At 60.4% G+C, this 25,360-nt stretch overlaps 1 protein-coding gene across 1 annotated transcript; it reads left to right on the top strand.

The window, feature by feature from the left end:
- Positions 1 to 683: 683 nt before the first annotated feature.
- On the top strand, positions 684 to 25,231 carry POLD1 (DNA polymerase delta 1, catalytic subunit). Its single transcript, XM_087421311.1, has 27 exons — positions 684 to 773; positions 9,620 to 9,822; positions 10,163 to 10,276; positions 12,533 to 12,679; positions 12,766 to 12,891; positions 12,968 to 13,136; positions 13,217 to 13,298; positions 13,371 to 13,503; positions 14,020 to 14,186; positions 14,513 to 14,617; positions 15,941 to 16,081; positions 16,163 to 16,273; positions 16,855 to 17,046; positions 17,145 to 17,233; positions 17,309 to 17,425; positions 17,599 to 17,712; positions 18,035 to 18,182; positions 20,774 to 20,869; positions 20,960 to 21,097; positions 22,000 to 22,175; positions 22,521 to 22,673; positions 22,813 to 22,915; positions 23,587 to 23,719; positions 23,801 to 23,914; positions 24,260 to 24,312; positions 24,394 to 24,491; positions 25,049 to 25,231. Exons 2-27 carry the CDS (start codon positions 9,621 to 9,623, stop codon positions 25,152 to 25,154), a joined length of 3,327 nt encoding a protein of 1,108 aa, XP_087277437.1. The 5' UTR covers positions 684 to 773; position 9,620; the 3' UTR covers positions 25,155 to 25,231.
- The last annotated feature ends 129 nt before the right edge of the window (positions 25,232 to 25,360 follow it).

Genomic DNA, 25,360 nt, shown 5'->3' with positions numbered 1-25,360 from the left:
GAGGGAAGGGCACGTGCCAGGTGTGGAAGGTGAGAAGCCACGGTGAGTTGAGAGTACAGATGGCCGTGGAGTTCTCCCAGTTCCTCCTTGCCCTGCGCCAGGCCCAGTGGGGGCTGCGAGGTGAGCGGGATGGTCAGTCCTGGTCCCTGGTCGAAGGAGAAAGGGGTGTCGCTTGGAAGGATGGGCTGGGTACTGAAAGGCAGGTTTTTTAGGGTGGAAGTGAAGCAATCGCCCCATTCCAAGCAGCGTGCCTGGCGCCCCACAGGGGTGCCCGCCCTGCGCAGAGTCTAGTCGACAGATGGGGAAACTGAGGCTGTGAGACAGGAGAAACGAGCAGGCCAGGCCTTGGGCACGGATCGGCCCCCCTCTGCGGGGAGGCCAGACGTCAGGCCGCAGGCGGAAGGATGGACAGCGCCCGGGTCCTGGCCTCGCGCAGGAGGCGGGCGGGGGAGCGGAGGATGCGCGCGCAGCGCCCGAGGGTAGGGGGTGGAGCCCGGGCCGCTGGGCGCCAGACAGCCTGAGGCCGCGAGGGGGCGTGGCCCTGGGCCGCACACGTCAGAAGGGGGCGTTGTTTGGCGAGAATTTGTCGCGAGGGGAGGAGGCCCTATCCCGAGGTGGGGGGCGTGGCCCAGGGAAATATTGGGGGCGTGGCCTCGCCCTACTTGGGCTGGAGGGGCGTGGCCCGGCTGGCGCGCGGCGGCTCTGGGCCTGCGCGCGCCGGAGTCAGAGGTCACGGCGGCGTCGGCTGTGGCGGGAAACGGTGTTTGAAGCAGGTGAGTAGAGGGAGAAGGGGAATGGCAGGGGACGTGGCCTGGCAGGGGAGGGGGCTTCAGGAGCCGGGCACTCGGCCGGAGCGAGGGTTGTGAGGGTCGCCTGGGGCGTGGCGGCGGCGGGATCCCGTGGCTCGGGGGCGCGCGGAAGAGGGGCAGGGGCCAGCGGTCTCCCGGGCGCGTGCGCGGGGGCGCGCAGGGGGCGCGTGCGCTGGGCGCCCGGCCCCGGGGGCGAGGGGGGACGCCCCTCGGAGGATCTTTGGGGCGACGGGATCCCGGAGGCATTGGGGGACTGAATGGTGCACATGGGGGCGTGGTGTCATCCTCGATTCACCAAATACTGAGTGCTCTGTGGCAGCCGCTGTTCTAGAAGCAGGGGCTACAGCCCGGACAAGACAGAGAAGGCCCCTGCCGCAGGGGAAGACAGACAGTAGACGAGTAATAAGTGATAACGATAAAGCAGTGCTTTCAGGCTGTGATACGTTATCCGAAGCGAAGCAATACAGAGTAGCCTGCTTCTTTGGCTGGAGGGATCGAGAATCGCCTCTCTGGGGAAGTGACATTTGAGAGAGAAGTCAGCCCTGTAAAGAAAGATCCCGGCAGAGGGAGCATCAGGTGCAAAGGCCCTGAGGTAGGAAGGAGCTTGGCGTGTTTGTAGCGGGAGCCGAGGGAACAGGTGAGATTGAGGACGTGGTGGGGAACCAGATCCTGTAGGGCCTTGTAAACCTCGGTGTGGGGTTTGGCTTTTATTCTAGGTTCCATAGGGAGCCATGGGAGGTTTTGAGCATCAGAGCAACATGAGCTGCATTTTGAAAAAGTCACTGGCTGCCGAGTGAAAATGGGATTGTAGCAGAAGCAAGAGTGGAAGGAGGGAGACCAATGAGGAGGCGAGAGGGGGTAGTGGGTGGCTCAGCCTGCAGTGCAGGTGGGGAGAATCTGTCAGGCTCAGGTTGACTTTGGGGTTTGAGCCAGCAGGGATGTAGGGCAGAGGAGCCCAGGATGACTGGGGTTTGTGGTTTGAGCAACAGGCTGGAAGGAGAGGGCTGAAGGAGAGCAGGTTTGGGAGTGCCACTGGGGGCAGAGCCTCGATGGAATGAGTGGGCAGGGGGAATGTCACTGTCTCAGCTTCAGAGCCCCGCCCACTCCAGGAACCTGTTGTTACCTTGTCTCTCCTTCTTCTGCATTTCACCACCCAGGCCTTTCCTGTCCCTTAGAGCGGTTCCTTCCCCACTCTGGGCCTTTGCCATGCCATTCCCTCCTCCTGCAATGCTTTTCCTTCTCTTTAGTCCTTTGGTCAGCTACTCTTGTGGCAGGCCCTTTGCTGGGCACGGGGGAGCCAATGATAATTCAGTTTGGTTGGGGGAAGGACAGGAGATCTCAGTGCAGAGTACTCCAAGCTATACCGAGGCAACACTAGTCTTTGGGAGCCGAGAGAAGCTGGAGACTCAGGGAAGACTTCAAGGAGTTGGTGACACTCGAGAGGAGTCTAAAGTGACACAGCTTGAAGTGGCCTGCGTTCCACAAGTGATGCTGGGGACCCCGGCTTGAGCGAGACCCTGACCCCTGTTTTTGAGGAGCTCCCAGCCTGAAGCAGCCCCGGCTCGTGGTGCCCACGTGCAATAAGGGAAGTAGTACAAGGTGCTGTGGGGGTGCTGTGGCGGCCCCGAGGGGCAGCTGATCTGCCTGGAGGAGCTGACCTGGGTCTGAGTCTCTGAGGATGCAGGAAAGTTAGGTGGCCAAGAAGAAGGAGGATTTCATCCAGGAGGCACTTCCGGAGGCCAGGCTCTGTGCTGGGCCATGCTGGGGTCCTGGAGAAGTGTCAGACCCTGCCCTGCCCTCAAGGGGTCTCTGCCTGGTGAGGGGGTCAGACACAGGCCCAGATGGTCGCTAGTCTGTGACAAGGGCAGCGGGAGTCAGGGAGGCCGACAGGAGGGACAAGGCCAAAGCATGAAAAGTGTGACGTTTTCTAGGGGCGAGGATGCAGAATTACGTTGGTAATTATTTAATCATTCCCTCTGGGGTGGGGGAGCAAGCAGACGAATCCATCTTCACTGTGTCTCCCCCGCTGGGCAGAGGGCACTTCCCCCCATGTCTCGCCTGGTGCCCCTGGAGGCCAGCAGTCTGAGTGCTGGTTAACGGGGCTCTGGAGCCAGCCTGCTGGGTTTGAACCCTGGCTCTGCCCCTCTGAGCTAGCTGTGCCACCTTGGGCAGGTAGCTTCACCTCTCTGGGCCTCCGGTCTGGTCATCGTATTGGCAGGGAATAGCAGTACCTCAGAAGTTTCCGTGAGTTCCTTCCTTCATTCTTCATTCAGAAAATATTCACTGAGCGCGTACTCTGTCCTGGGCACTCTTCTCAGTACGTGAGATACAGCAGGAAACAGAAGACAAAGTCGCTGCTCTCACGGAGCTCCCGTTCTGGCTGTGGGGATGGATGGTAAACGAGATACATGAGCAGCAGTTCTCAGGCCTGAGTGGCCTTGGAAGCCCTGGAGGGCTTGTTCCCACACAGACTGCTGGGCCCCACCCGCAGAAGGCCTGTTGCAACCGGTCTGGGCTGGGGCCTGACAGCATTCCAGCAAGTTCCCACCTGAAGCTCAAGCTGCAGGGCTGGGGACCACGCTGAGAACACTGAGACCTGATCCAGTGCACTGGACAGCGATGAGTGCCATCCAGGAAAAGAGAGCCGGGAAAGGGGTCGGCGAGTGTCAGAGGGGGCAGCGGGCCACACTTTTAAACAGGCCTCACTGAGAAGGTGACAGTGGAGCAAAGACTCAACAGAGTGGAGTGGGGAAGCCATGGGGACGTCCGAGGAAGAGCTTTTGGCAGAGTAGGGAGAACAGCCTGTGCAAAGGTCCTGAGGCAGGACCAAGCCTGGAGTGATTAAGGAACAGAGAGGAGGCAAGTGGCTGGAGCCGAGTGAGCAAGGGGGAGGGGAAGGGAGGTGGTGTCTGAAAGGGGGCGGTGGTGATTGTGCAGGGTCTTGTGGACCACGGTGAGGACTTTGCTTTAACTCTGCATGAGATGGAACCCAGGGGTGGACTCTGAGCAGAGGAGGGATGGGATGATCTGACATATTTGTACAGGGTCCCTCTGGCTAGCATGTGGAGAATACACTGAGGGGGGCAGGGTGGAATGAGGGAGACCCGGGGGGCTGCGGAGGCTGTTCATTCATTTCTTGAGCCCTCTATGTGCCAGGCTCTGGCATAGACTCCCGCGATCCTTCAGTGAGTGAGACAGACTCATCCCCGCCCGCACGGAGCTCATATTCCAGCAGGGGGAGACAGGCAAACAGCAATGCACAGAATACAGCCGCGAACAGTCTTAGAGCCAGAGGGACCTGGCTGGGAGCCTCGCAGGGGCTGAGAAGCAGAGGGTCAGGCTGTGGGGAGGCAGAGGCGCCGGGATTTGCAGATGGAGCGAGCGTGTGGGCTGAGGGGAAGAGAGAAGGTGGGGATGGGAGCTGCTGTTTACTGAATTGAGGGAGCCCACGGGGTACAAGGAGCAGGTTTGGGGGGAGATCAGGAACCCGGCTTATGTCTGAGATGCCTAAAGAGACACCCCCACGGTGGGCAGCTGATCTGTCAGTCTGGAGCCTGGGGGAGGGGCTGGGCCCGAGACACAAAGGCAGGAGTGATGAGCACAGAGATGGCATTTAAAGCCGAGAGTCGGGTGAGATGGGACAAGAACGTGGAGAGAGTGAGCGTCACAGAGAGACCGGCGTCTGACGCAGGCGGGCACTCAACGTTGTCATTGCTGCAGCTACTGGTCAGTATTTGCTACTGAAGCGTCAAGAAAGGAGAGCGCACAGCATCTGCCAAGCTCCTGTCCTGTGCCAGGGCAGCGGAGGGGGGACACCCAGGGGCCTCCTTCCTTCTCACGCTGCCTTGCCTGACTGTGCGCTGTGGACGGGGCCTGGGAGAGGGAACTAGAACCGGAGCCTAGACTTTGCTCCTGGTGACACCTTCCCTCCCACTGCACCACCCTGGCCACAGCCCGCTGACCCAGGGCAGCCAGTTGGCCCCCTTCCTTCCGCCTCCCTCTGCCAGGCCAGGTCCGGCCACTCCTCTGGGCCCCTGTAAGCCCCTTAGCTTCCTCTGCCCCACCCAGGTCTGTCCCCCGACATCGTAACTCTGTGTCTCTGGCCCCTTGCACGGCTGGAGCGAAGGCCTCCCAGCTCTTTCCTTCCTGTGAGATAAGCCACGTGTGTCCACGGCTCACATTCAAAAGGCACAGAAGGTCAAAAGACACAAACGTTGTGCACACACAGTCATTGCACCGTTCGTAATAGCCAGAAGGTGCAAATAATCCTCATGTTCCCCAGCGGATGAGAGGGTGAGCACGCTGTGATGGAACCAGACAGTGGGGAGATATTCGGGCATAAAGGGAAATGAAGGACCCATCCACGCTAGAACATGGGCGGGCCTCGAAAACATAATCCTCAGTGAAGCAAGTCTGACACTAAAGGACATAGGTTCTAAGATCCCATTTATAGGAAATGCCCAGCATAGGCAAATTATTTGCTGAGACAAAGTAGGTTAGCAGTTGCTTTGGGCTGGAGGAGGATGGGCTGAATAGGGGATGACAGCTAAAGGGTGTGCGGTTTCTTGTTGGGGTGATGATTATATCTCAGTAAAACTGTCTCCCCACCCCCACCCTCACCCACGAAACCAGTGTTACCAGTTTATTGCTTATCTTTCCAGAATTATGCATTAAAAGCAAATATATTTATACATATTCTCCCGCCCACCTGGTGAAAATGTTTTTCTTTTACGTACTTCCCCCCAACTTTTTATTTTGAAAAGTTTCAAGCCTGCAGAGAAGTTGCAAGACAAGGATAATCTGTGCCCTTGCCCAGATTCACTGGTTGTTAGCATACACACGCATACCCACATTGGGTTCTTTTTTGGCTGAGCTGTTTGCAAGTTGTGATCATCATGATACTTTGCCTCAAAAAACCCCAGCAGGTATCTCCTTTTTTTTGCTGAGGAAGACTGGCCCTGGGCTGACATCCGTGCCCATCTTCTTCTACTTTATATGGGACGCTGCCACAGCACGGCTTGACAAGCGGTATGTAGGTCCTCGCCTGGGATCCGAACCTGCGAACCCCGGGCCGCCAAAGCAGAGCGTGCAAACTTAACCACTACGCCACCAGGCCAGCCCCAGGTATCTCTTAAGAACAGGGATGTCCGCCTACGTAGCTACAGTATAATTATCATAATCAGGCCATTTAACAAGAGGCAGCCCTGTTATCTCATAGACAGTCTTTATTCCTGTTGTCCTGGTACTATCTTAGCTATTTTCAGTTTTTTAATCCCAGATCTAATCTGGGATCACACTTTGCATTTAGTTGTCAGCACTCTGTAGTCTTTCCTTTAATCTAAAACAGTTTCCTGGCTGTTTTTTTCCCCCTCTCATGACATACGACATTTTTGAAGATTCCAGACTGGTATTTTTACAGACCACTCTTTACTTTGGTTTGATTGTTTCCTAGTGACTAGAATCAGGGTAAACATTTTCCTTGACATCTTTTTTTTTTTTTTTCATACAAAAGATAGTACTAAGTACACCATTCTGCACCTTGCCTTCTCTACCTAACAATGGGTCTTTGAGAGCCCTCCGTATCAGTGCATAGAGAGCTTCCTCATTCCTTTATACAGCTGCATAGTATTCCATGGAACGGAATTAATGTAATTGATTTAAACAGTCCCCCAGGGGAGGACATTTAGGTGGTTTCCAGTCTTTTGTGATTGCAAACAGTGCTGCCGGAAATAACCTTGTAAATGTACTTTTTCATTATGTGATAGTATATCTGTAGCATGAACCCCTAGATGTGGAATTGCAGCCTCCCCACTTTTATGTTTCTAATTGAGGTGTAATTTACATATAGTGAAATGTGCAGGTCTCAGGTGGACAGCTGGATATACAGTACATTTCCATCACTTCAGAAAATTCCCTTGTGCCCCTTCCCGGTCAATCTCTCCCACCCCGCAAGCAGCCACTAGCCTGATTTCTAGCATCATAGATTAGTTTAGTCTATTCTAGAACTTTGTGTAAACGGCATCCTACAATATATACTCTTTTTTTAATTGAGATGAAATTAACCATTTTAAAGTGTACGGTGCAGTGGCATTTACCATACTTAGAGTGTTGTGCAGTCACCACCTCCATCTAGTTCCAGAATATTTTCTTTCTTTTTTTTTTTGTTTTTTTTTGGTGAAGAAGATTGGCCCTGAGCTAACATCTGTTCCCAGTCCTCCTCTTTTTGCTTGAGGAAGATTGTCCCCCAGCTAACATCTGTGCCTGTCTTCCTCTGTTTTGTATATGGGACGCCGCCACAGGATGGCTTGATGAGTGGTGTGTAAGTCTGCGCCTGGGATCCAAACCTTTGAACCCCGGGCCGCCGAAGCAGACCACGTGAACCCAACTGCTACGCCCCCGGGAAGGCCCCTCTAGAACATTTTCATGCCCCAAAAAGGAAACCCCATGCTCATTAGCAGTCACTCCCCATCCCCCCAGGGTGTCTGGCTTGTGTTTGGTGTGTTTTGGAGATTCGTCCATCCTGTGTGTATGTATATCAGTAGCTGCCTCTTTTTTAATGCTGAGAGGTATTCCACTGTATCCCACCTCCACACGTTTGCAATAACACACCCCCAATCAGTTCAGAATTTTTCTGTGCTGTATTTAAGGTCTAAGCTAAGCCACTGTAACAGAGAGACCCCAAAGCCCAGTGGCTCAGGCAAGATACAAGTTTATTTCTCCACATAGCCCTCCAAAGGTAGGTAGTTCATTTCTCCACATAAACCTCCAAAAGGTTGTTGAGGGGCCCGGGTTCCTTCCATCTTGTAGCTCTGCATTCTCTGGAATGTTATCCTTTTCCCTGTGGTCACGGTTGGTTCACCACCACCACATCCATGCTCCAGCCATCGGGAAGGGGGAAGGTGCTGGAGGGCAAGCTTCCTTCTAAGGCTGTCCCCGATGTTGCACGCCTTGAAGTCGTTCCCGTTCCGTGAGAGAGAACTCGGTCACGTGACCACCCCAGCAGTGCACACTGTGAAACGTAGTCTCGAGCTGGGCAGCCTGTGGCAGCCCCAAGGCAAGGGGTCGGTTTTGAAAAGGATGAAGGGGGGAGACTGGATCTGGGGGCATAGTTGTGGGATCCAGAGGTGTTCCCTTGAACCTGGGCAGCTGACCTATCCACTCCCCTCCCCTCCCCACCAGCTGGGTCTGGGGTCTGCTCTAGGCTCCCATAATCCCCTCTGTCTCAGCCTGGACACTGAGAGATGTGTGCTTTTCTAACAATTCATTTTCTTTTTTAATAATTTCAAACATGGGAAGGTTGAAAGAATAATACCAAGAACACCTGTATACCCTTCACCCAGATTCACCTGTTTTCACAGTTTTCCTTATTTACTTTGTGATTTGCACACACACATGCTTTCTTTTTCTCCTCTCTATGTACATATGCACACTGTAAAACAACTTTTCCGAACAGCTTGCATAAATCATGGCCATTTACCCCTAAATACTTAAGTGTGCATTTCCTTAGAATATTCTCTTTCTGAGCCATAGAAAGTTACCAACTTGAATAGGCTTAACCTAAATACAGTCTTTTGTCTAATCTACTAGAGGACACGTACTTTTATATCAATATATCCTGTCAAAATATACCCCTCAGATAGGGGCCGGCCTGGTGGCATAGTGGTTAAGTGCATGTGCTCCCCTTTGGCAGTCTGGGGTTTGCAGGTTCAGATCCCAGGCGTGGACCTATGCACTGCTCATCAAGCCATGCTGTGGCGGCGTCCCATATAAAGTGGAGGAAGATGGGCGCGGATGTTAGCCCAGGGCCAATCTTCCTCAGCAAAAAGAGGAGGATTGGCAACAGATGATCTTCTTCACCAAAAAAAAAAAAATACGAGACAGAATACATGTAAACACATCTAAACAGCAGTCTCTATTTGGTTTGCTGTTGTGTTTCCTACTTTGGATCGTGGATTGAGGGCGGGGGCTGCTCTCAAGGGCACTTTGGGGATTATTGGAGAAATTGGAAAAAGGACTCTTTATTTTGTATTATTATTGAGTCAGTGTTAAATGTCCTGGATTTGATCATTGCACCATGCTTATTTAAGAGAATGTCCTTAAATAGGAAAATAGATGGTAATCTGAATTGTGCACATTGTATATGGGGGTGGGGAGAGGGAGTGGGAAGCAGATGTGGCCCCATATTGACACTCGGGGACTCTGGGTGAAGGCTACACAGGAGTTCTATGAGTGTGAAATTATTTCAGAATAAAAAGGGAGGGCTCTTGTGCTTGTTTTGTTTTTGAGTGCAGTGTTTTGAGCTGGGAAGGGACCTGATCAGATCCGTCTTTCAGGCCACTCCCTGGCCCCCAACACAGTGACTGGCCTGAAGGGGGCGCTGCCCAGCTGTTTGTCAAGTGAAGGCCCCGGGCAGATGTGGTGACGGGCGGGCGAGGGCCTTGAGGACAGAGGTTTATGGGAAAGAAAGGGAAGTGCTAAGGAACGATGATGTGATGTGATGGGCAGAGAGGGGAGAGGGCGAGGAGAGCAGGTGACGAGGGGTCTGCAAGGGGCAAGTACCCAGGGACAGAGGACGTGGAGGGCCTGAGCGTGTGAGCAGAGGGTTAGGCTGAGCTGGGAGGTGGGCTGGAGTTACATCAGCTGATGATCACTGGGCGTCTGGAGCGTTCCAGCACCCCGTGAGCCTGCGGGTGGAGAGCCGTGTTACCCTTCAGGCGCTCCAGAGAATCAAAAGGCTCACAGTCATGGTGGGTGCACGGGAGGCCACGGAGAAGGCGGGAACCCTCACCCCGCCCCGAATTGCCTGGCAGGATGGATGGCAAGCGGCGGTCAGGCCCGGGGCCCGGGGTGCCCCCGAAGCGGGCCCGGGGGGGCCTCTGGGATGAGGATGAGGCGTCTGGGCCGTCCCAGTTCGAGGAGGATCTGGCGCTGATGGAGGAGCTGGAGGCAGAGCACCGGCTGCAGGAACAGGAGGAGGAGGAGCTACTGTCGGCCCTGGACGGGGCTGCGGACGGTGAGGCCTGGAGCGGGAGCCCCCCGCGCCCCCTCCCGTCTTGCCTCTGAGCTGAGGCAGCCACAGAGCTGACCTGTAACCTCTGGCCCACTTTCAGCCCCACATAGGGCTGACCTTTGACCCCATGCCAGTATACCACTTCCTGCCTGTAGCTTCTATTCTGACCTTGACCCTACAGTCTCTCCCGAGTTTCCTGCCTGATCCAGACCACCACCTCCCCTGACTCTCCTTTCACAAATCGGATGCCACCTGAGGGGTCACGGGCTGGGCTGGGAGGGCAGTTACTTATCCTGAGGGAGAACCCCGACTCATGTAGCCCCACTTCCCTCCCCACATGCAGGGCAGTTCTCCCAGACGGCCATAGATCCCCGCTGGCTTCGGCCCTCCCCGCCCCCCCTAGACCCCCAGACGGAGCCCCTCATCTTCCAGCAGTTGGAGATCGACCATTACGTGGGTGAGTTTGGGGGACAGAAGCCCGGCGGGTGGGTGGAGGGGCCCTGGGCTCCTGCGGGGGAGGCCTGGCCGCGTCAGCCCCGCTGGCTCTGTGGGAGGAGATGGACACAGGCAGTCCCTGCCCTGGTGACCGGGGCTGTGAGAGGGAGGGACAGGCCTGGGGGTGCCCAGAGGGGGCAGTGAGGAGTCTGGTGGGGGGTCGGGAGGGGCACGGGTATCCAGAAGGGCTTCCTGGAGGAGGGGAGCATCTTCCAGCTGAGGCCTGAAGGTAAAAAGAACTGACTCCTTGCAGAGGGGAGAGACGTGTGTGACGTCCATCCATCCATCCACTTATCTAGTCAGTCAGGAACAGCCGAGCGTCTGCACCGAGCCAGGCCCTGTTCCTGGCAGACCAGGTCCCTGCTCTCAGAGGCTCACGTTCTGGAAGGAGGGGCAAAATAAAAAGGGAAATGGGACAGCAGGTAGCCGTGAGGGTTATAGAAGAACAAAGCGGGGAGTAGGAGGGGGGGCCGTGCTGGACCACGCTTCTTGAAGGTCCAGGAAGGCCTCTCTGAGGAGGCGACAAGGAGCAGAGGGGATGTCTGGGAAAGAGGGGTTCCGGGTGGAGGGTCCCGGGCAGGAGCAGGTCTGGTGAGTTTAAGGAGCAGCGAGGAGACCAGTGTGGGGGAGCGAGGGGCAGAGATGAAGGCAAGGGGGCACGGGAGAGCCTGCTGCCCGTGAGGACTTCAGGGCTCCGTTCTGAGCGCGCTGGGGAGTCTCTCGCAATGCAGAGGCCCGCTCCCCCTTGCCTATTAGAGGCCTCCCTGTGATAGAATGAAAAGAAGCTACAGGCGGGGAGGACACATTCACCACCCACACGCCTGACAGAGGACCGTGCCGCACATATATAGAGAACACTCAGGTCTCCACAGTAAGAGAACAATCCAGTTCAAAAGTGGACACAAAACTTGAACAGACAACTCACTGGAGGAGAAGGATGGCCGAGGAGCACGTGGGATGATGCTCTGTGTCCCTAGCTCCTGGGGAAATGCACGTGACAGCTGCAGGGAGACACAGCACGCCCCTCTCAGAAGGACGGAAGTGAAATATGCTGGCACCACCAGGTGCTGGCGGGACGCGGCAGGGCGCGGCCACTCGGGGAAACAGCCTGGCCATTTCTTACCGAGTTTAAGCTACTCTCTTTTTGTCCATTGGGAGTCTAGTGGGTTTTTTCCAGCTTTATTGAGATAAAAGAGTTAAACCTACTCTTGGGGCTGGCCCTGTGGCCTAGTGGTTAAGTTTGGCACGTTCTGCTTTGGCGGCCTGAGTTTGGTTCCCAGGCGTGGACCTACACCACTCGTTGACGGCCATGCTGTGGTGGCGACCCTCATACAAAATAGAGGAAGACTGGCACAGATGTTAGTTCAGGGCCAATCTTCCTCAGCAAAAAAAAAAAAAGAAAGAAAGAAAAAGAAAAGAAGAGTTAAACCTACTCTTACCATAGGACCCAGCAATTCCACCCCTAGATATTTACCCCAGAGAAACAGCAACCTCGCTTCAAACAAAAACCTGTACCCGGATGTTAATAGCATCTCTTCTCATAACCGCCCCAAACTGGAAACAACCCACATATCCTGCTACCGGGGGAGCGGATAAGCAAACTGGTCCATCCACACCACGCAGTGCTTCTCCACAATAAGAAGGAAGGAGCTGTTGACGCATGAGGAGGATGAATGTCAGGGGTGTCGTGCTGAGTGCAAGGCAGACCCAGCAGTGACGGGCTGTACAACTCCATTCACAGGGACGGTCTCGAAAAGACGCAATTAGACGGGGAACAGACCGTCAGTGCCGGGGTGGGGTGGGAGGGGGGCGTGGTTGCAAAGGGGCAGCTCGAGGGAGCTGTCCGGAGTGACGGAAGCGTCTAGTACCCCGATTTTGGTGGTGGTTACGTGAATGTGTATGTGCGTTCAAGCTCGTAGCACTATACGAAGTCGATTTTACTTTTTAAAAGAAAATCTTTGCATTTGCAGAAAAGGGCGGGGGGCTCCGTCTGGCTGCGCCGTGGAAAGTGGACCTTAGGGGGACAAGGGTGGAAACGGAGACCGGGGCAGGCGGTGCTCGCCTCCACGCCAGGGCTGAAATCAGGCGGCGTGCACAGCGCGGAAGGGCCCCGAGCTGCAGGAACGGGGCTGCGTTCCCGGCACGGGAGGGACCCGGGGAGGCGAACCTTTGAGGAGTCTGAGGGGGCAGCCCCTGCCTTACCCTGTGACGCCCCCAGGCCCAGCACAGCCCCTGCCTTGGGCGCCGTTGCCACCTCTTGGCTCCGTGCCTGTGCTCCGCGCCTTCGGGGTCACCGACGAGGGCGTCTCCATCTGCTGCCACATCCACGGCTTTGCGCCCTACTTCTACACCCCGGCGCCCCCTGGTGAGTGTCCCCGACCCAGGAGACCCCCTCCTCGCCCCCGGCCCCCCAGAGGCCCCCCGCGCTTCTGATCGGCCCCCCACCCCCAGGTTTCGGGCCCGAGCACCTGGGTGACCTGCAGCGGGAGCTGAACGCGGCCATCAGCCGGGACCAGCGCGGCGGGAAGGAGCTCGCGGGGCCGGCCGTGCTGGCCGTGGAGCTGTGCTCCCGGGAGAGTGAGTGCCGGGTCCCCATGCAGGGACCGAGCGGGCGGGGGTCCTCCGGGCTGCTGCCAGCTTCCTCTGTCCGCAGGCATGTTCGGGTACCAAGGGCACGGCCCCTCCCCGTTTCTGCGCATCACCCTGGCGCTGCCCCGCCTCATGGCCCCCGCCCGCCGCCTCCTGGAGCAGGGCATCCGCGTGGCGGGCCTGGGCACCCCCAGCTTTGCCCCCTACGAGGCCAACGTCGATTTTGAGATCCGGTAGGGCCCCCCTCGCTCCTCCAGCCCCCACCCCGCTCCTCCCAGGCGGCCTCTGCCCGCTGACCCTCCTCCCCCCCCAGGTTCATGGTGGACACGGACATCGTTGGCTGCAACTGGCTAGAGCTCCCGGCCGAGAAATACGTCCTGAGGCCCAAGGGGAAGGTGCGGGGCTCCCCAGGGGCCGGGGGCACGGGGCCGGGATCCTGCAGCCGCTGACACGCCCCGTCCCCGCAGGCCACCACGCTATGTCAGCTGGAGGCAGACGTGCTGTGGTCGGACGTGGTCAGCCACCCGCCGGAAGGGCAGTGGCAGCGGATCGCGCCCCTGCGCGTGCTCAGCTTCGACATCGAGTGCGCTGGCCGCAAAGGTCTGTCCTTGGGGCCTGGGGCTCCTCCTTCCCTCCCTCTGGACACTGGGACGTCCCAGTCTCGCCCCAGGAGTCCTTGCCCTTCTTGAGCTCACTCGGGGAGGAGGGAGTAAACACACAAGTGGGCAGGTTATTGTAAGACGTGCAGTGCGAAGGAGGGCAGTGGTGGAGGGTGATGGGGCAGCTTCAGACAGGTGGCAGGGAAGGCCTTGGGTGAGGAGACAAGCCTTGTGAAGAGGGGTGGGCAGGGGTGTGGGGTGGGGAGGACACTCCCGGTAGTGAGAACAGCAAGTGCAAAGGCCCTGGGGCAGACCATCCCAGTCTGTATGAGGGAGGGGAGAAGACCGAGAGGGGAAGGCAGCGGGGAGCCAGCGTGGGTTGTGCCGGGTCTGCGGGCCTTGGGGACGCAGAGGAGTGGATGGCCTGGGGGAAATGTGGAAGTGCAGCCACCGTGATGTGTCGTGAGGGAGAGGCAGGAGTCAGGTCCCGGTGTCCCCCTCCTCCCTCCCTGCGCAGGCATCTTCCCCGAGCCGGAGCGGGACCCCGTGATCCAGATCTGCTCGCTGGGCCTGCGCTGGGGCGAGCCGGAGCCCTTCCTGCGCCTGGCGCTCACCCTGCGGCCCTGCGCCCCCATCCTGGGCGCCAAGGTGCAGAGCTACGAGCGCGAGGAGGAGCTGCTCCAGGTGGCTCTCGTTCCACGTCCCCCCATTTTCCTCAGGACCCCCAGCCCTGACCTCCACATCCGCAGTGTGAGGCCATTTTCTGAGCTATCCTGGGCACGGCCCCTGGATGCCGAGATGCTGTGTCCACGGGTCCAGACCCCTCCACGTTGAGGGGTGAACACCTTCCCTCTGCGTTCTGCCTTATCTTCAGAAGCACCTGCCCGATCTTTCCGCTATGGGCGGAGGGCTCTAGGGCTGCTCTTGGGGGCTTCCAGAGCATTCCAGGAGTTGTGGGGATCCATAACGGGGGCAACAACCAGGGTGACCCTGTGTGTTCCCACCCCCAGGCCTGGTCGACCTTCATCCGCACCATGGACCCCGACGTGATCACTGGCTACAACATCCAGAACTTCGACCTTCCGTACCTCATCTCCCGGGCCCAGACCCTCAAGGTAGGGCAGGCGGGTGGGGGAGACGCGCCCTCAGACGCCCCACGCCACCCTCTCCCTTGTGGCTCTGTCCCCCCGGGTGGTCCATCTTGCTCTGCGTACCTGCAGCCCACGGCCCCCAGCGGTTCCAGAGGCATCCGCCAAAACCCAGCCCTGGCCCCGTCCCTGCCTCGCTCAGAGTCCAGAAGTTTCCTGTAGCTTTTGCAGAGGCGAGGAGGGCGGTATGGTTAAGTCAGAAAGGCTCACGTGTTGGGAGGTGCAGACCGAAGCGTGCGGGTGGTTCCTTGAAGTATGTGGCAGAAGCCTGATGTTTGTTGAATCTGGGTGTGGGTGTGGGGGTATGCGAGTTCACTAGGGCCGCCCTAACAGGGTGCCACAGATGGCTATTGTCTCAGTCCGGAGGCTGGAACCTTCCGAGGCCTCTCTCCCAGCTCCTCAGACGTTCCTGGGGGGTAGAGGGCATTCTCCCTGTCTCCTCACCTCGTCTTCCTCTGTGCGTGTCTTTGCGCTCAAATTTCCCCTTTTCCTAAGGACACAGCCACATTGGATCAGGGCCCCCCCTAATGGCCTCATCTTAATTTGATCACCTGCAAAGACCCTATTTCCCGGTGAGGTCACATTCTGAGGCTGCGGGGGTTAGGACTCCAACGTCTTTTGGGGGGACACAGTTCAACTCATAACGGGGTGTATGGTGTTATTTTCCTCTTTTTCTATGGGTTTGGCCAATTTCATAATGGAAAAGACAAACCATGCTTATGGCCGCGCCAGCTCCGGGGAGAAGCCCACCCCCCATCAGCCTGGCATTTATGCCCAAGCCACTGCTCCCCGCCCGCCCCCTCCGCTCCACCCCCCGCCCCGCTGCTCCCGCCCCAGCTCAGGCCTCTGCTCCCAGTTCACTGTCTCCAGCGCAGATGCCTCTCCTGACCCCGGACCTAGCTCCTCACACTGCCTCCTGCTGGTGTTCCCGCCGGGTCCCCCACCCCATGCACCCACCGCCTCCTCCCTGAGCTCAGCCTCACCCCCAGTCTGCTTCTCCGGCTCCCCATCTGGTGCAGTGCCCCAGCCACTGGGCACCATCCTTGCCCACTCACCCCACAGCTGTCAGGCCCCCGACTCTCCTTGCCCTGGCCTCCTGTCTCCCCTCCAGTCCTCGCCTACCCTGACCCAGAGGGTCTCTCTGCACCAGGCCCCCAGCCCGGGGCTCCGGCAGGAGAGCGCTGCATCGTGGGGGTGTCGCGGGCGGCCTGGTCTCCGCTCCTCTGGCACGGCCCTGGGGAGCCCGGTCGGGCCGGCCGTTCCCCGCCGCAGCCTCCGCTCTGCCCCTAGGTGCAGCATTTCCCCTTCCTGGGCCGCGTGTCCGGCCTCCGCTCCAACATCCGGGACTCGTCGTTCCAGTCGAAGCAGACCGGCCGGCGGGACAGCAAGGTGGTGAGCATGGTGGGCCGCGTGCAGATGGACATGCTGCAGGTACGGCCGGGCCTGGGGGGGCTGCGCCCTGGGTGGGGGCCGCTGCCCCGGGCCTGTGCCCACCCTGCCCTGCCCGCCCAGGTGTTGCTGCGGGAGTACAAGCTCCGATCCTACACGCTGAACGCCGTGAGCTTCCACTTCCTGGGCGAGCAGAAGGAGGACGTGCAGCACAGCATCATCACTGACCTGCAGGTGCCCCCATCCCTGCCCCCCCAACCTCTGACCCCACCTCCCACCCGCCCAGCCTCTCACCTCCGCCTTCTGCTCCGGCTCTCACCACCCTCCTGACCTCTGACCTCTGCCTCCTGCCCCCCACACCCCTTCTCTCACCACCCTCCTGACCTCTGACCCACGCCTCCTCCCCCCCACCACCCTCCTGACCTCTGACCTCCACCTCCTGCCCCCAATCTTCGATCTTCCCCTGTCGTCTGCTCCTCTGACCTCAGTCCCCCACCTGCCCTCCTGACCCTGGACTTCAACCTCCCCTTTGTTCTTCTGACCTTCAACTTAACCTCCTGCCCCCAACATCTGACCTACCCTGCAGATGTGACCCCACATTCCTGCCCACTCCCATGACCTCTGGCACCGTGACCTTTGTTTCGCTCCCCTGCCCTCTCCTCTAACCCACAGTAGCCCCTCAGACTGCTCCCTCCTCCCTCTGGCCCCTTTGACTCCCTGACCTCCCCCTCGGTTCACTCCCCACCCTGGACCCTCGCCCTCCCCCTGGGCCCTGGCCCCCTCCTGCCCCCTGACGCCGTCCCGCCCGCCCCCAGAACGGGAACGAGCAGACGCGCCGCCGCCTGGCCGTGTACTGCCTGAAGGACGCCTACCTGCCGCTGCGGCTGCTCGAGCGGCTCATGGTGCTGGTGAACGCCGTGGAGATGGCGCGCGTCACTGGGGTGCCCCTCGGCTACCTGCTCAGCCGCGGCCAGCAGGTCAAGGTCGTGTCCCAGCTGCTGCGGCAGGTCAGTGGGCAGAGCCCAGGGCGGGCCCCGGCCACACCACTGCCGGCCACAGAGCCCTGCCCGTGCCCACCCTCCATCCCCGCCTTCTCCCCGCCCAGGCCATGCGCGAGGGGCTGGTGATGCCCGTGGTGAAGACGGAGGGCGGCGAGGACTACACGGGGGCCACCGTCATTGAGCCCCTCAAAGGGTGAGGCCCCGCGGCTGGCTGGGGGTGGCGCGGGGGCTTCCGGCCCTGACTGCCCCCGGCCCTCCCCACCACCAGGTACTACGACGTCCCCATCGCCACCCTGGACTTCTCCTCGCTGTACCCGTCCATCATGATGGCTCACAACCTGTGCTACACCACGCTCCTGCGCCCCGGGGCCGCCCAGAAACTGGGGTATGGCACCCTCCTTTGGCAGCTGTACCCCGAGACCACCCAGGGGCTGGCCTCTGGAGCCCCAGAAGTAGTGGGGAGGGGAGGGAAGATGTGAGAGGTGGGGGGAGCCCAAGGAGGCTGGAGGAGGAGGAGATGGGGAGGCCAGGCATCACCCTCCGCCATCCTCTGACCAGCCTGACCGAGGATCAGTTCATCAAGACGCCCACGGGGGACGAGTTTGTGAAGACGTCGGTGCGGAAGGGGCTGCTGCCTCAGATCCTGGAGAACCTGCTCAGCGCCCGGAAGAGGTGGGCTCCTGAGCCCCTGCCCACCCCTGCTCAGAGCTCAGACCTGCTGAGGCTGCTTGGCAGTCCCTGTCCCTTGTGGGTCACCCCAGGGCTGCCGGGCCACACGTAATTGCAGCTGTGTGTGAATTAGAACAAGCCGCCCCCTCCAGGCAGCTCCGGTTCACCACCTCTGCCGGGCGCCTCTGTGCAGTGCACGGCACACACAGCTGTACATAGCACCCCTTTCCAGAAAGGCACCCTGACCAGTACCCAGGCCTAGGCTTCTCATCTCCCCCTGAGACTGGGATGCTGCCTGAGTGGTCTTTGCCCCCCTTACTCCCAGGGCCAAGGCTGAGCTGGCCAAGGAGACAGACCCCCTGCGGCGGCAGGTCTTAGACGGGCGGCAGCTGGCACTAAAAGTGAGCGCCAACTCTGTGTATGGCTTCACCGGTGCCCAGGTGGGCAAGCTGCCATGCCTGGAGATCTCACAGGTGAGTGCTCATCCCCACGGTAGGCAGGTCGGGGCCAGACAGCTCCCCTCTGGGAGAACCAGGGCGCGGTGTGGGGGAGACACATCGGAGGTCAAGGGCCAGGTCACCCCAGCTCACCGGCCTTTTGGACAAGGGCTGCTTGAGTGGTCTTTTCATTCATTTGTTCAACAAACGCTACACATTCTCCGTGGGTCGGGCCTCATGCCCTGTGGGTCCAGGTGACCAAACGGAGAAGAGTTCCTGCCCTGGTGCAGGGCCAGCCTAGTGGGGACAGAGGGTGACAGCAGGAAACGTGTCTGTAAAGTGGGCGCCAAGGGCTCTGTAGACAGACAGGGCGGGGGGGGCGGGGCGGGCAGAGGCACAGTAGCAGTTCTGTTCATCCAGTCTTCTGTCTCTCACAGTCCACACCTCAACCCTCCTCCTCCCTGGACCCCATGAGGGCGGGGGAGCGGAGGGCAGGTTCCCTCCCTCCTGGTGATGGGAGAACAGGGCCGAGTCTCTGCTCAGGGGGGCTAGAGGGCTGGGTCACCCAGCAGCACCGTCAGGCTCTGGCGCTAGGTTTGCTGTGTCCCCGGTCACTGCTGGAGCAGGCGTGAGGGTCCTCCCTCCTGCTGCAGGTGTGAGGACGCTTGGTGGGTGCTTGGTCTGTGCTCTGCTGCAAGAGGGAATGTGGGCAGAAAAGCCCACTGCCTCCCTCCCCGCCCACAGCAGCCCCTACGCCTGTTTACTGCAGGCAGCTCTGCTGCTCGGACAGAAAAACGGATCCATGGCGAGACCACAGAGGGTCTGAGTCTCTGAGGCCTCAGCTGATGGCCTGAGAGGGCCTTAGAAAGGGCTTCCTGTCTAGCTCCTTCTGGGATTTGGGTCCAGACTTGGTTGCCTCCAGCCATGGGGAGCTCCCTCCCTCCCTGGTGTGTCAGTCCTCATGTGGCTCTGGGTGGAAGGCTTGGAAGAATTGCCAGTGGGCGGGCCTTCTGGGGGGAGGAGCCTATGCACACACACACCCACCTGCAGTTTGTGAGACCACCCTCAGATCCAACGATTTACTAGAAGGACTCAGAACTCAAAAAAGCTGTTATACTGGTGGTTAGGATTTAATACAACAAAAGGATAGGGACTGAAATCAGCCAAGGGACGTGCACGGGGAGCAGGGTCCAGGACAGACCAGGTGCGAGCTTCTCTTGTCTCTCCCAGTGGAGCGTGCGGACAGCGCTTACTTCTCCTGGCACTGATGTGTGACAGCGTGCGTGTGGTATTGCCCACCAGGGAAGCTCACCCACGCCTTGGTGTCCTGGGTTTTTATCGGGGGCCAGTCACGCAGACATGGAGCACCCTGTGCCTGATCTTCGTTACTCAGTCCCCAGCCCCTTTAGAGGTCAGGCTGATTCCATGTGGCCCGAGGCCCCACCATCAATCATGTTAGCCTAGATTACCTGGTGTGGCCCAAGGTCTCAGGTGAACAAAGACACTCTTGTCAGGCAGGACATGCCAAGGGTTAGAGCTCCTTCGCAGGAGCCAGCCAAGAGCCAGGCCTCTCTTTGGGCAAGGCTAATCCCTTACTGCGTGCCACCCATGCCCCTCTCGTTAGCCTTTCATAGTCCCTGGGGGCCTCCCCAGTCTCCTTGATGGAAAGAAGTGGATGTTAGGCCATCAGGCCACAACCCCTGAGCAGAGGCCAGGTGGGAGGGGGTGGCTTTGCTTTCCCTAGGGCTTCCTCTTTGGGCTGCCACTTCCTGGCCTCCTCTCTCTCTTTTCCCTCCGAGCCCCTTCCCTGTGGCTCCCACTTACGTCTCTTTCTTAGCCTCTTTCCTTATCTCTCTCTCTCAAGCTTATGGGGGCAGGTGGATAGAATAAAAAAAAATACTGAATGATTCCAGAAAAAGATAAAAAAGGAAAAGAAAAAGAAACAGAGGAGAAAAAACAGAGGGCAGATAGTAAAGTGGTAGATTAAACCCAGATAGAATCAGTAATTACACTAACTGTAAGTAGCCTAAATGTTCTAGTTAAAAGACAAAGATTTTCTGATTGGATCCAAACAGACAGAAGCGTCACACCCATCTCTCCTTGGTGTGTGCCCTGCCTCACTCCTCCAGCCTCAGTTTCCTTGTAAAATAAGACTGTTAGAAAGGAATGGTTTCTCCACGGGGCTGGTCCAACCCCCTACCCTGGGGGGCATTTGACAGTGTGCAGGGTCATTTCTGGTCGCCCAGGGATGGGGAGGTGGCATTGCTGGCTTTCAGGGAGGCGGCCAGGAATGTCAGTGGTCCTGCACCACGGTGAGCTGCCCACAGTGTCACCAGATGTCACAGCATCTCCCTGGAGAGAACCACTGAGCTGATGGCCTCTTCTGGCTCTGGCCTTGTCAACGCTCATTTGTTGCAGTCAGTTCCTCTGGGCCAGGGACCCACTGCTTTCAACAGACCATTCAGGAGCGGCTTACTAGCTCCATTTTGCAGATTTGGAAACTGAGGTCCAAAGGAATGGAGTGGCTCCCCCAAGCCCACTCCAGGAAGCAGCAGAGGTGGGACCTCAAGCCCATGTTCTCTGCAGACGGCCCCGGGGCCCTCACTCTGCGTGACTCTCCCCAACAGAGCGTCACCGGGTTCGGGCGCCAGATGATTGAGAAGACGAAGCAGCTGGTGGAGTCCAAGTACACGGTGGAGAACGGCTACAGCACAAGCGCCAAGGTCAGGGCTGCCCTGGGACGGGGCCGGTGGGGTTGCGGGGGTCCGACCTGCATCTCGCCGTGCCTCCTGGTCACACACAGCCCTCCCCAGGTGGTGTATGGCGACACCGACTCAGTCATGTGCCGATTCGGAGTCTCCTCTGTGGCCGAGGCCATGGCCCTGGGGCGGGAGGCCGCGGACTGGGTGTCGGGCCACTTCCCCTCGCCCATCCGGCTCGAGTTTGAGAAGGTAAGTGGGGTCCCCCAGGGCTTGGAGTGGGCAGGTGTGGGTCTTGCCAGTTTCGGGGGGTCTCTGGTTCTCAGGGTGCCTGCACAGTTGAAGAATGCATTCACGTGGGGTTCCCCTGTATATCAGCATCTGGAAGCCCCGAGGTTGCTCGGCGTCTCCATTTGGGGCACTCTGATCTGGGTACTCTGGGTACCCCGTTCTGCAGGTTCATAAGCCCTGTTCTCGAGGTTTTTTGCTGCCTGGATTCTCCTGAGTTTGGAAACCTCCAGAAGCTTGGGCTTTGCTGCACAGGACCGTGTTGGGTTTTGAAAACCCTGTCAGTCTTGGAGTGTCTCTGGTCTTGGGTGTGGGCGCTGCCCTGGGCGGTGGGGAACCTGACGGGGCGAATCCAGGCTCGGGGCACCGTCGTCCAGTGCGCCCGGGCTCCCCGCGTGCGTCAGCCTGGGGTCTGGGAACTCTCACACCGTATTGTATCCCCACGGTTCACACTAGGGGTGCACCTGCTTTCGGATTTGGAACCTCCCAATTGTGGAAGTCCCGGCCTCGGGGCTCACCCCTGGGCCTCAGTCTCCTCTCTCTGAGGGGGTGCCACCTTGTACCCCCATCTGCCTCAGGTCCCACACCCAGATTTGGGGCCCTCCAGGCTTCACCTCAGCATCTGGATCGCGTGTTTTAGGGCCTGTCACTAGGTTTATCCCAATCTCTTTTAGATTTGGGGCCCCTGGTGTGGGGCCCCTGGAATGCTGAGGGTGTTCCCCCGCTCAGGCACCAGAGGCTTAGGGTCCCTCTCCCCCAGTGTCCCAAACCTGTGTCACAGGGACCATCCCTGCCTGTCCTCAGTTTCTGGGGGATCCGGGACCGGCCCCCACAGTCTCAGGGGTCTCGCCCACGGGTCCCCCCAGGTCTACTTCCCCTACCTGCTCATCAGCAAGAAGCGCTACGCCGGCCTGCTCTTCTCCTCCCGGCCGGACGCCCATGACCGCATGGACTGCAAGGGCCTGGAGGCCGTGCGCAGGGACAACTGCCCCCTGGTGGCCAACCTCGTCACCGCCTCGCTGCGGCGCCTGCTCATTGACCGGTGTGTGGGACCCTTGCCCAGACCTGGAGGCCAGGCCCAGCCCTCCTCCCCCAGACCAGGGGACCTAGGCCGGGGAACCCGGCCCCCTCCTCCCCCAGACCCGGGGCCCGGCCCCCAGCCCCTCTCCCTTGGGGACACAGGTGTCAGATGCAGCTCTTCCTCAGTGGTAGAGCGGTGAGTGTGGGCTTGGACAGCTGTGAGTTCAGGCCCCGTCTTTGCCACTTTGCAACCTGTGACCGGGCAGGGCCCCTCCCCGCCCTGCGCCTCAGCCCCCGGAGCACGTCCCGGTCCCCCAGCCTGGCCCAGAGCAGCCACTGGTGACGCCCACCCATCCCGGCCCCGCAGAGACCCCAACGGCGCCGTGGCCCATGCCCAGGAAGTCATCTCGGACCTGCTGTGCAATCGCATCGACATCTCCCAGCTGGTCATCACCAAGGAGCTGACCCGCGCGGCCGCCGACTACGCCGGCAAGCAGGCCCACGTCGAGCTGGCGGAAAGGTCCGCCGGGCGTGGGGAGGGGGCGGGGCCGTCCAGAAATAGCCCCTCTCCTGCCAGCTGGGCCCACCACTTCCTACGCCCCCGCCCGCCTCCGCCATCCCACCTGCCCTCACCCGCCCCCACCCCGGCCTCTCCGCAGGATGAGGAAGCGGGACCCCGGGAGTGCGCCCAGCCTGGGCGACCGTGTCCCCTACGTGATCATCGGCGCCGCCAAGGGCGTGGCCGCCTACATGAAGTCCGAGGTCAGGCCCACCTGGGCTGCCTGCCCTCGCCCGGCTCTCCCCGGCTCTCACTTCTGCTTTCCAGGCCCGCGGGGAGGGTGTTTGCCTCTGTGGCTCCCCGGGGCCCTGAGCACCGCCCCCCGCACACCCCTGGGAGTCGGCTCCATGGTGCTTCGCTCCCGGGCCCCCCGCACCCTCTGGAGGGACCCCCGTTATTCTGACCCCTCCCTCGCTCCCTCCTGCAGAAGGAGGGCCCCAGCGTCACTCTGTCTCTCCATCTGTTTCTGTCTGTCTGTCTCCGTGCACCTTGCTCTCCAGCCTCTAGTTCCCTTGGATTCACACCATCCCCTTCCTAGCCAGAAGTCCAGTGACCTCTGACCCCCACAACCCCTTCCTCTGTCCCACCTCCTCATATCTCGGCTTCCAGCCTCCAACTCCAGCTCCTGTCCACTGTCGTGCTGCCCACGCCTCCACCCGCAGTGAACTCTGACCCTCCTTGGTGACCTGAGGGCCCCCATTTGTGGCCCCCAGCATGGATCACAGAGGCCCCCCATGACCTCTGAGCCCATCCCAGACTCATGCTCCCCCTTGGCGCCCTGCACCCTTGCTGCCTGCTGCTGACCACAGCCCCCTGCTCCGCTCCGCTGGCCCCCGCGTGTGACCCCCCCCCCCCCCGGCCGCTGTGCCCGCAGGACCCGCTCTTCGTGCTGGAGCACAGCCTGCCCATCGACACGCAGTACTACCTGGAGCAGCAGCTCGCCAAGCCCCTCCTGCGCATCTTCGAGCCCATCCTGGGCGAGGGCCGCGCCGAGGCCGTGCTGCTGCGTACGGGGGCGCCCGGGGCGGGCGGGGGCGCCCAGGGGGTCAGGGGAGGGCCCTGGGCTCACCGCCTGCCCTCACCTGCAGGGGGGGACCACACGCGCTGCAAGACGGTACTCACGGGCAAGGTGGGCGGTCTGCTGGCCTTCGCCCAGCGCCGCAGCTGCTGCATCGGCTGCCGCACGGTCCTCAGCCACCAGGGTGAGCACCGGCCCGGACCCCAGACCCCCAACCCCGGCCCCCCGCCCTCCACTCCCCCCGCCATCGCCCGAGGTCCCCGGCACCCACCCTGCCAGCCAGCGCTGCGGCCCGGATCGGCGTGGCCCCCGAGTGGGGGGCTCCTCTCCACAGTCACCCCACAGGGTCCTGGGCCCCCCGCCCCGGGAGTTCCCCTGGGGAGTTTTCCCCACACACTCGCTCCCTTGTTCTCTCGTCTCCGGGGACTTTCAGCAGTCGGGATGGGCAGCGGGCGGGGAAGGGGCAGGGATGGGGCGGCCGGGCGCTGGCTCGGCCCCAGCTCCCCGTGCTGACCCGCCGCCCTCCCAGGAGCCGTGTGCAAGTTCTGCCAGCCCCGGGAGTCGGAGCTGTATCAGAAGGAGGTGAGGGGTCGGGGGCCCGGGAGGTGCAGCAAGGGGATGGGTGGGGGGACAGGGCCGCCCGCTCAGCCCTGCCACCCCCAGGTGTCCCACCTGAACGCCCTGGAGGAGCGCTTCTCGCGCCTCTGGACCCAGTGCCAGCGCTGCCAGGGCAGCCTGCACGAGGACGTCATCTGTACCAGGTGTGCCCGCCGCTGGGACCCCCACCCGTGCCCCAGGCCCCGCCTGGCCGCCCTCCGTGCTCCCTGCGGACCAGAGCCCCCACTGCAGGGTCTCCGGGGTCTCGGGCTCCAGCGCCCCGCCCCACATCCACTTCTGGCTGTGGGGTCTCGCTGACCTGGTGTCCTGGCCTGCAAAATGGGCCCCTGCCCCTCCCAGGTGGGGGGTGGGGGGCTGCTGAGTGGGGTGGGCCGGGCACAGAGCATCTGCCCAGAAACGGCCACACTGAGTCTTGGCCCCCTCCCCCAGGGCGGGGCCGGGCTTTCCCCAGGGAACAGGTGGGCGGGGCGGGTTCCCACGCCAGGTGACAGGTGATATACGGCTGGTGGCCCGGCGCCTCGGCGGGCACCCGCTGTTATCGGCTCCCCCCATGCCCGCTGAGCAAACAGCCTGCCGCGGGAGGGGGCTGGGTGGGCAGAAGGCGGGGGCCAAAGTCCTGGGAAAGGCCCCGGCCCCATCCCTGGGCTGGGCAGCCGGCCCTGACCCTGACCCCAGTGCTGACCCCTGCCCCCACCTGCAGCCGGGACTGCCCCATCTTCTACATGCGCAAGAAGGTGCGGAAGGACCTGGAAGACCAGGAGCAGCTTCTGAGACGCTTCGGGCCCCCCGGCCCTGAGGCCTGGTGACCTCCGACCTCAGTGGGCTTCCCACGAGGGCCTCGGGGGTGGGATTGGTGGAGAATTAAAGTTCAGGCGTTTTGTTACCTGCTGCGTTGTGGTCTCTGGGGGGACAACGTCCACTGTCACAGGCCCTGGCCCGGGGGGTTCTTCTCCCCTCACTGGGACCCCCTGACCCCCAGGAGGCCCCCACTGGACCCCTTCACCCTCCCTGC

Source organism: Ceratotherium simum, chromosome 33 (assembly GCF_057802395.1).
Source record: "Ceratotherium simum simum isolate JZ-2026a chromosome 33, ASM5780239v1, whole genome shotgun sequence".
Taxonomy (NCBI): Eukaryota; Metazoa; Chordata; class Mammalia; order Perissodactyla; family Rhinocerotidae; genus Ceratotherium; species Ceratotherium simum.
The sequence above is the reverse complement of the archived record's forward strand: the minus strand, read 5'-3'. Positions and strand labels throughout refer to the sequence as shown.